The 11,095-nt window shown below is 32.9% G+C and overlaps 1 protein-coding gene across 1 annotated transcript in view; it reads right to left on the reverse strand.

Moving 5' to 3' along the window:
* Window positions 1–7,729, reverse strand: part of LOC130247541 (DNA (cytosine-5)-methyltransferase 3A-like) — a 33,866-nt gene extending 26,137 nt beyond the window's left edge. Inside the window, exons 1-3 of the mRNA XM_056480822.1 lie at window positions 7,512–7,729; window positions 5,279–5,437; window positions 2,471–2,578 (exon numbers count right to left, since the gene is read on the reverse strand). Coding sequence (XP_056336797.1) covers window positions 2,471–2,578; window positions 5,279–5,437; window positions 7,512–7,709 — 465 coding nt within the window. The 5' untranslated portion in view covers window positions 7,710–7,729. The remainder of the gene's footprint in view (window positions 1–2,470; window positions 2,579–5,278; window positions 5,438–7,511) is intronic.
* Window positions 7,730–11,095: the final 3,366 nt, after the last annotated feature.

The following is an 11,095-nucleotide window of genomic DNA, read 5'->3' on the forward strand; positions in this document are numbered from 1 at the left end:
AAAAAATTAATATTAAGAGTGCTTTCACACAATGAGGTGGTCTCGGCTCGGTTGAATTGACTTGTACATCGGTTTGGTTGTAGTAAGAAAGCAATGCATTTCTAAACTACCGAACTATATACCAGGCTATATCACAGTGCATTGTAGACTTGTAACAGGCATATAAACGGCTATTAGAAGAGCGAATGAGTAGAGATATCATTCCTACTGGTAAAAGTGTTTTAAGTCGAAAACGAAAGTGAAAGCATGCCGTCTAACTGAACTATTAAAAAATATATAAGATCATTCAATTTTAGTTAAAACTTAACTTGTTAACTTGACTTCTGATATAGAGTCGATATACATTTTATAACCCTTGACAGCTGAAATGAAGCTCTGTACGAGAAATTCCTACCTTTGATTTATATTTGGTGATGTCTGTTGGTGTCACCATTCAAAATTAAAGTGCACCTTTTTACTTATAGCGCCCTATCATACACGCAGCACAATAAGACGCAAGACGTGTTTGACGCAATTTGTTGCTATTTTCAGACCAGCGCAACTGTAATTTTCACGTTTTGCGCAACATAGTTTAAATGGCAAATCCATTTACGCCACTTTGTGGACTCATGGGTGTGCTGGTCTGGAAAGTTAAGTGTGTTAAGGCGCATTGTTGGCAGGTTACTATTAAAAAATAGACTGCGTCATTGACTAAAACCTGGTCTAAAGTGCAGCGCTGAGAGCGTTAGTAATGCACCTATGCAGGTCCAAACACTTACACAATGCATAATACACACAGGATGTACAGCAATATACAAATATCTTTACATTTAAAGGATTAAAATGTTACAAAAATTTATATTTTCTACATAAATATTAAAACCACTACAGTACCTGCATGCTTTCATGTCGGGGGGCTTTTTTCAGTTTATTCATGACTACTTGCAGTTGTATAATGTTATTATTAGTAGTAACATTTGAATAAGCCTCTAAATCCACCAGACCTCTTTTCTTGTAAATGAGTATTTTCTATCAGGCTCCTCTGATTAGTTTCAGAAGTTTAATTTTATATGTAGTAATAAGGGTATTAGCTAGTAAATAAAATATATATTTTTTCATAAATGTCACTTTAGACAATTCTCTGTTTTTTAACAAGGTAAATTTTCTTTTGCGTCAAAACCAGCTAAATCCACATCTGCTTTTTTTGCAAAAACCTCTAAATCCACCTATTGACACAGGACAATGTAATTAGTTGAAAAATCACGAAAGATGCAATTAGAGATTATTTTACCAAACATAAAACACATTACACAAACCACCTGAAATAAAAAATACATCTGTCAAGTAAGTAGCGGTTCATTCCGCTGTGATAACCCCTGATAAACCAGGGACTAAGCAGAAGTAAAATGAATGAATGAAATCTGTCAAGTGCATTAATCAATAACATTTGGATTTAATGTAAGTAGAGGAACGTAAACAAGCTTGTTAGATTCAAGTAATGTGGTGTAAAAACATCAATATCTGTGCATTGTCCATTACAATATATATATATATATATATAATTTATTAAAGTAATATAAATAATGTATAGTTTTATACATTATATTTATCTTTTAAAACATAGCTTGCATTAGCAAATAAAACACAAGGTAGGCCTACTGGGCAAAAAAATGAGCGGTCATTCATTCATTCTCACCATACTCAAGGTCTTGGTCTCCATTTCATCTCTTGTTTATCCTCATAGCATCCATGTGGGATAAAAGAACAGCATCTTAACTTCGTCTTTCGTGAAATGGAGTTGCCATTTATTGTATAGTAAATCAGACTCATTCAAAGTAGCGTTGCGCAAATAAAGGTTATGAATGCATGCTACAGTTCCGACTGTACAGCCTGTTTTCTGTTTCTTATAATGCAACTGATTTGATTCGCGCCTTCTGATTGGTTCTCAGGATATAGCGGCTTTAGCTGTCAAAGGCAAGTGGCGATTAGCGGCTTTTGTGAACAAACTGTTATTTCTGAATGCGCTGACGCTGGGATTTAGAGGATTTCAAACAACCATTTGTTGAACATGTAGTACGTGCCTAAAGCATTATTTTTTAGCAGAAATGGCGTTTAGCGGCTTTTGCATCTGAACTCATTTGCATATTTATATTTGTTTAAAAAAACGAGTTAGATTTGTCCACTTGTTGGGTTTTGGGCCACATGGAGCATAAAAACAGGATGTGTGTTTGGATATAACTCAGTTGTTTGACCACACTTTTATTATTATTATTTTATATTATTTTATTTTATTATTATTACTTTTATTCAATTATTATTACAATTATTATCGTTTATTTATTAGTTTGCTGGAAATTAGAACTGAATTTAGAAACACATCTTTGCCCTTAACGAACAATTAGTTAAATATGTAGGCTAATGAATGTCTTCAGTGGAGTGCTCACAACACCGTTAGATGATAGAGAAATGTGTTTGCTTATGCATGACTTGCCAGTAAAACTTGAAAGATGGCTTTTCTGTAGATGGGCTGTTTGTTGTAGGTGGTTTGATGAAAGATTCTGGAAAACGCACTCAAGGGGAGCAGCTTTTCCACACACACCTGAGAAGAGACGGGGATTACTGGCATGCCTGTTATCAACACTTGACAAATTGAAATGATAAAAATGACAAATATAATATATAATAATACAATAAAAATTCAATAAAAATACAATTAATTATTTATCATTAGACAAAATACAAAATATAGTCTAGCATAAAAGGTTGATACTAACATTTATAATTTATGAATACAAATAAAATAAATTATGTTAATTAAGATAATAATGTATTAAAATGTATTAAAATAAATCAAATCAAATGACAATATCCAAAAAAATTAAGTAAAATGATAAAATTATGAATATAAATACATTAAAATATAACTAAAATAATCAAAATAAATGTTACAAATAAGAATTAATAATAATATTAATATAATACAATATAATATTACAAAAAGATTAAGACAGTAAAATAATGAAAAACATGAATGTAACTCCAGCCATTCCATAAACAAATATAATTAAATTAATTATTTTTAAAATGAATTATTCATTCATTTACTTTTTGGCTTTTATTAATCCGGGGTCGCCACAGCGGAATGAACCACCATAAAATTAATTAATTATGATTAAAATATAACACAATGACACAAATATTAACATGATAATAACAAACATTAAAGACAATAACACAATAATTTAAATAAGAATTGAAGTAGTAAACTTTAAATAACACAAATATAACATAATAAAAAAATTAAATATGATATATATATATATATATATATATATATATATATGGTTGAAGTCAGAATTATTAGCCCCCTGTTTATTCTTTCCCCCAATTTCTGTTTAACGGAGAGAAGATTTTTTTCAACACATTTCTAAATATAATAGTTTTAATAACTCATTTCTAATAACTGATTTATTTTATCTTTGCCATGATGACAATACATAATGAACTGAACTTAATCTCTGAAAACTGGACTTCACAGTTTCAATTCACTATAATCTTCTATGTGAAGCTGCTTTGACACAATCCACATTGTAAAAGCGCTCTACAATTAAATATGAATTGAATTGAATAATATTTGACTAGATATTTTTCAAGACACTTCTATACAGCTTAAAGTGACATTTAAAGGCTTAACTAGGTTAATTAGGTTTACTAGGCAGGATAGGGTAATTAGGCAAGTTATTGTTTAATGATGGTTTGTTCTGTACACTATTGAAAGAATATATAGCTTAAAGGGGCTAATAATACTGACAGTGATTCATATAAAATGATAATAAAAACAAAAAACACTAATTAAAAAAAATATTGATTAAAGTAATAAATTAAAAATACAAAGCATGATTAATATAATATATTAATAAATAATGATAAAATAATAACACATTAATAAAATTATAAATAATAAAATATTAAAACTAAAAATGAATATAAAATTATACATGAAAATATGATTAAATAAAAGATCATAATGAAAACAATAATACAATAAAATAAATATGGATTAAATAATAAAATAATAATGCTAATAATAAGCAATACATACAAACATAAACATAATAAATTAAATATGATTGCTATAAAAGTAATACTAAATAACAACAACAATAACACAATAATAAAAAGATTTACACAAAAAATAAATATAAAATAAAAAATAATATAATAATAATAATAATAATAATATATAAAATAATAATAATATTAATTAATAAATAAATACACATTAATAAATGAATATTAATTAAAAGAATACTTAAATCATACAAAAAATATATTAAAATAAATAAAAAATACATATTATAAAAATGATTAAAAAAATAAAAACAATAACATGATTATTAATCTAAATAATAAATACATGAAACAAAAATGAACATAATATAATAAATAAAAATATGAGTAATATAAAAGAATAATAATAAATAATAAAAACAATAACACATTAACAAAATGATTAAAATAATACAATAATAAACACCAAAAATGAATATAATAAAATTAAAATATGATCAATATAAAACAATAATAAATAATAAAACAATAACATGATTATTAATTAAACAATAAATAAATGACAAAAATTAAATATAATATAATAAAAATATGTTTAATATAAAACAATAATATTAATAATAATAACAATAACACATGAATAAAATGATTATTAATTAAAAGAATACATAAATGATACTAAAATATAATAAAACATACGTAATATAAAATAATAAATTAACAACACTAAAATTAATAAAATATGATAAAATTTTGATCAGTATAGAACAATAATAATAAATAATAAAACAATAATATGATTAGAATTTAAAATAAATTAATTACACCACAAATTTATGTAAAATAATAAATACAAATATTATAAATATAATAATAATATAATAATTATACTTATAATTAATATAATAATATTGATAGTATTATTAAATTTATTAATTAATAAATTAAAATAAATATAATAAACATAATTAATATAAAACAATAATAATAATAAATAACAAAAACAATAACATGATTATTAATTAAAATAATAAATTAATGACACAAAACATAAATATATAATATAATAAAATAGGATTAATTTAAAACACTAATAAGGAATAATAAAAACAATAAAACATTTATTGAAATAAATATTGATCATAATAATTAATTAATAATACAATCTTCCTACTAAGGATGTCAATGTGTACAGGTTTCACTCATGCTGATAGGTCGTCAGACTCACCATAGACAGTTTTCCGTCCCCAAACCACATGACCCAGCGTGAGCCTTCAGCCGCTGGACCGCGGCTCGTTATCCAGCAGGACACGATGCGTCCAGGCCACCAGGAGAAACCCCGCAGCTTCCCCCACACCAGCTCTCCAATGCCATATCCAAGGCCATCCTGACAGAAAACACACACACACACACACACACACACACACACACCTTAGTTGCCGTTTCAATTCACACTTGGAATTTATATGATCATAAATGTAAATCAATTAAATTTTTACAATAGTATAGCAGACCACTTACATTCACATTCATACATTTAATTTTGGCTCAGTCTCTAATTTTCAGGGGTCACCACAGCAGAAGGAAGAGAGGAGAGTTACGGTGTGGAGAAGCCCCAAAGAAGGTTACAACCCAGGCTGTTGCATGCCCAGAGTGTATCATATGGGTGGATATGTGATGGTTTGGGCTGCAATATCATGGCATTCCATAGCTCCAATAGTAGTTCATTCCACTGTGGTCGTTGATTCAAGGACTAAGCTAAAGGATAGTGAGTGAGTATATGTAAATATTTTTGTTTTGTATATATATGTATTTATGTATGTTTGTATTTATATACAAAATTAATATAAAAATGTACACTAGCATAAATTATGCAAACACACACTTTTATTTTGAATGCAATTATTTGCGCAAATAGGCCTAAAATGCAGATAGATTGATCAAATTCGAATTGTATATATTCGAATGCTAAAGACTTTGCTTTTGTAGCAGAAAATTTTTAGCAAAGTTTTGGTTATTTTGATCATTTGGAGTCCTTCATGTATCAAATATAAAGTTTAGTAGGATTCATAGGTTAAGGCGTAAACACTTTCAATAAATAACCAAGCTCAGTAGTGTTAGTGTTTGAAAGAAAATAAGGAAGAAAGGAATGAAGGAAGGAATGAAGGAATGAAGGAAGGAAGGAAGGAAGGAAGGAAGGAAAGAAAGGAGGGATAGAAAAAAGGAAGGAAGGAAGGAAAAGATGAAGGAAGGAAGGAAGAAAGGAAGGAAAAGAAGGGAAGGAAGGAAAGAAAGGAAGGAAAGATGGAAAAAAGGAAAGGATGGAACTTGGAAAAAAGGAAGGAAGGAAGAAAAAGACGAAGGAAGGAAGGAAGGAAGGAAGGAAAAGAAGGGAAGGAAGGAAAGGAAGGACAGATAGAAAAAAGGAAGGAAAAAAGGAAGGAAGGAAGGAAGGAAGGAGGGAAGGAAGGAAGGAAGGAAAAGACGAAGGAAGGAAGGAAGGAAGGGAAGGAAGGAAGGAAGGAAGGAAGGAAGGAAGGAAGGAAGGAAGGAAGGAAAGGAAAAGAAAGGAAAGATGGAAAAAAGGAAAGGGTGGGAAATTGGAAAAGGAAGGAAAAGAGGAAGGAAGGAAGGAAGGAAGGAAGGAAGGAAGGAGGAAAAGGAAGAAGGAAGGAAGGAAGGAAGGAAGAAGGAAAGGAAGGAAGGAAGGAAGGAAAGAAACAAGAATGAAGGAAAAAAGGAAAAGAGAAAGGAAGGAAAGGAGGAAGGATGGAGGGAAAAAGAAGGAAACGAAAATGAAGGAAGGAAAAGGAAGGAACGAAGGAAGGGAGGAAGGAAAGGGACAGAAGGAATGAAGAGGGAGGGAAGGAAGGAAGAAAATGAAGGAAATGAAGAAAAGAAAAACAAGGATGGAAGGGAAAAAAGGAAGTAAGAAAGAAGAGAAAAAGAGGAAGAAAGAAGGAAAGAAGGAAAAAAGGACAGAAAGATGGAAGAAAAGGAAGGAAGGAACGAAGGAAGGAATGAAAGAAGGAAGGAAGGAAGGAAGGAAGGAAGGAAATGAAGGAAGAAAAAAGGTAGGTAAAGTAATCAAAAAAGGAAAAAAAGGAAAGAAAAAGGGAATCAAAAAAGGAAAAAGGAAGGAAAAGTAATAAAAAAAAATGGAAAAGAAGGAAGGAAGGGAAGAAAGAATTAAAGAATTAAAGTGAATTAAAGAAACTAAATTGGCCGCAGTGTATGAGTGTGAAAGTTGGGTTGCAGCTGGAAGGGCATCCGCTGCATAAAACATATGCTGGATAAGTTGGTGGTTCATTCCACTGTGGCGACCCCTGATTAATAAAGGGACTAAGCCGAAAAGAGAAAATGAATAAATGAATGAATGAACAACTGTGGTCATTTTAGACCACAAAAAACATGAACCAATAACCCTGCAAAATCCTGAAAGACATTTTTAAAACGTTCACCTCGTACTCATGGTGAATCGGCGCGATTCCCGTCAGAACTTTCTCACCGCAGGTGGCGGGAGGTGGCTCGGGTGTCGTGGCAACCGTTGGGGAGGCGGGGTCAGTGTGCTGTTGCTGAGGTGTGGATGGAAGGTTAATGGCTGGCTCCTCCTCCTCCTGAGAGCCCACTGCTAATTGGTCGTCCATTGTGTCACTCATTGCAACCAGGTGGACCTTCTTCTCCTAATATAGAAGAACACATGATATCAAAACAAGGATAAATATAGACACACAGGGCATAGTATAGTGTCTCAAAGGATTTTCACTGCAAATCGAAAGCAGATGCAGTGTTGATGCAGAACTCATCTCCAGAAAGACTACGGACTGATGTTTGTTTAGGTAAATATTGACTTGAAATGTAGCGTAGAGATTTTGAACTGTCATGTGAGGATGAAACATCTGCTGACGGGAGGCACAACGTCTCTCTGTGTGAGTATTAGACTCCTGAACTCTCCAGAATTACTGGCATCTGGGCAGAAACGTCAGTGAAGTTAATTCATTCACTTTCCGTCTGCATAGTTCCTTATTTATCAGGAGTCACCACAGCGGAATGAACCACCAACTATTCAAGCATATGTTTTACGCAGCGGATCCCCTTCCAGCCGCAACCCAGTACTGGGAAACACCCATACACTAACATTCACACACTCTCATAAACTACGGCCAATTTAGTGTCTGCAATCACCTACAGCGCATGTCTTTGGACTGTGGGGGAAACCGGAGCACCCAAAGAAAACCCAAGCCAACACGGGGAACATGCTAACTCCACACAGAAATGACAACTGGCCCTGCTGGGACTCGAACCAGTGACCTTCTTGCTTTGAGGTTACAGTGCTAATCACTGAGCCACCGTCAATTAAGTTAACGTTTGTTATGGATTGCAGAGACACAAGTGTCAGATAGGTCATTCATACTGCCAAGATTATACGTACGGTGATTCTAAGTGAGGTGACACAGTGGCGCAGTAGGTAGTGCTGACACCTCATAGCAAGAAGGTCGCTAGTTCGAGCCTCGGGTGGGTCAGTTGGCGTTTCTGTATGGAGTTTGCTCTCCCAGCGTTCGCGTGGGTTTCCCCTGGGTGCTCAGGTTTCCCCCACAGTCCAAAGACATGCACTATTCACCTTATTCTCCTTGTACGAGCGGGTGCAGCCATTTGAATATTTTTGACTTAAGACTTCCGGTCTCATTCACTTCCATTCATTTTTAGATGTTAAAAACAGTTCGTTATGCTGATTGATGTTGCAAACGGATATTCTCTTATTATCTTATTCTACTTTGTCTGTATGGTCATGCAAACACTTGTTTGTAGAGCAAGTCGTTTGACCGTTTTCTGTGGTATATTATTCCTAGTCATTTCTCCCATAGGCAACTGAATCGGAAGTTCTAAAATAATCGGCAAAACGCGCGCACTCCGCATTGAAGAATAAGGTCAATAGATGAATTGGGTAGGCTAAATTGTCCGTGGTGTATGTGTGTGAATGAGTGTGTATGGATGTTTCCCAGAGACGGGTTGCAGCTGGAAGGGCATCCGCTGCATAGAACATGTGCTGGATGAGTTGGCGGTTCATTCCACTGTGGCAACCTCGGATTAATAAAGGAACTACGCCGAAAAGAAAACGAATGAATGAATGATTCTTAGTGAATGTGCATGTTTATCACTGTTGTTTCTTTAAGCCTTCATTTAATGAGTTACAGTAATATTTTCTATTTAGATATCTGATATAGGGATTTATACAACAGTTCTTTCTGGTTCTGGAATCTGATTGGCTGATAGCCTTGCGATATTCTGCAAATAACAGCGCTCGTCTTAACCCTTCACCCTTGTGTATTACTCCACCCACATACAGTAACAAGCCGAGGACACTCTACAGTTTGACAAATATTGCTGCTGTTGGACAACATAATGTACTACTGAGGCTTTTTCAGGCGAGAATGTAGTCGTTTAGATTGCAACTATGCAGTTTATTTATAAGCATAATACCTATTTTAAATATTTATATTTTCAGAGAGAAAGCACATCGGCGGTCATTAGCCTGTCTTTAAGCACAACAAAGACAATTGACGTTGTCTATTCACAAGATGGCGACAGAGACACATAATAAACCCATAGAGGAGGAAAACAGCGCAATTTCTAACTACAGCTGATCAAATCATTATTAAACTGGTAAATGACTTTCTGAGCCGATCTCTCTCTTTTGTATGTTGTAGTGCTGTATTTATACTATATGATTATAGTGTATTGAGCGTGAGATGGGACTCACAAATTAGGAATGTGTGTATTTTGTGTTGGCCACTCTCTTTGTATAATCCTGAGTTACTTTTTGGTTGGCCATCTGTTTGTTTCTTATGTGTCTCCTGTTTTCGTTACTGCAGACAGTTCAGTAAAGAGAACGAAAGAAGAAATGCCTGCATGTGTTAAGCGTTTTTCCTTATCGCAAACACAACATTAATCTGCTAGTGTTTGCTTTGCTTAGCTATTTTCGGGGTTAACTATTGTGATCTCCTGATTGGACCAAGAAATATTGGGTAATCTCTGTAGACTGATGGCATTTCATGCCGTTTAGCCTTATAATCTTAAAATGTGAGCAAAATCACTTGTTTTGTCATCACTTTAGTCATTACGCAAGAGAATCATTCAAATACTAGCTCTAAAGTGATGTTGGTGAAGTAGTAATGGCTTCTGCTCTTCTGACGTCAGCAGATGTGAATGAACGGCGGAAGAAAGTAGTTCCTCTTACAAAAAAAATTTGAGACTCTCTGTGTTAGATTTTATTTTTTATAGATACGATTATGCCGTTGAACTGTTGTATAAACACAATATCACATAATTAGCAGTGCGACGTGTCTGTATATCATCACTGGTGGGACATTAAGGCACTCGGCCTGCGACCTCGAGCTAACGCACACCTCCCACCAGTCCCAATATACAGCCATATCTTACTGCTACTCGTGTGATATTGCTTATACAGCTGAAGTCAGAATTATTAGCCCCCCTTTGAATTTTTTTCCTTTTTTAAATATTTCCCAAATTATGTAAATTTTCACAGTATGTCTGATAATATTTTTTCTTCTGGAGAAAGTCTTATTTGTTATATTTCGGCTAGAATAAAAGCAGTTTTTAATTTTTTTAAATCCATTTTAAGGTCAAATTATTAGCACCTTTTTATTAGTCCCTTTTTTAATTAATAGTCCCTTTGCAGGAAAAAATAAACAGGGGGGCTAATAATTCATGGGGGCTAATAATTCTGATCTCAACGGTATATATGCAAATTACATATATGACATATATACATATTTCATGCAATAAAATATTACAACAATGGCTGTTTACATATTTTTTTCTTCAGCAATGTGCGTTTATGTATGTATGTATGTGTGTTTACGCTTATAATAACAATGGTTAGAATAATAAATACTTCAACAGACATTTTTGCAATATGTGATTTTTCATTAATTCATTTTGTTTTCGGCTTAGTCCCTTTATTAATCAAAGGTAGCCTCAGCGGAATGAACCGCCAACTTATCCAGGATATGTTTCACACAGC

The sequence above is a fragment of the Danio aesculapii genome, chromosome 20 (genome assembly GCF_903798145.1).
Source record: "Danio aesculapii chromosome 20, fDanAes4.1, whole genome shotgun sequence".
Lineage (NCBI taxonomy): Eukaryota > Metazoa > Chordata > Actinopteri > Cypriniformes > Danionidae > Danio > Danio aesculapii.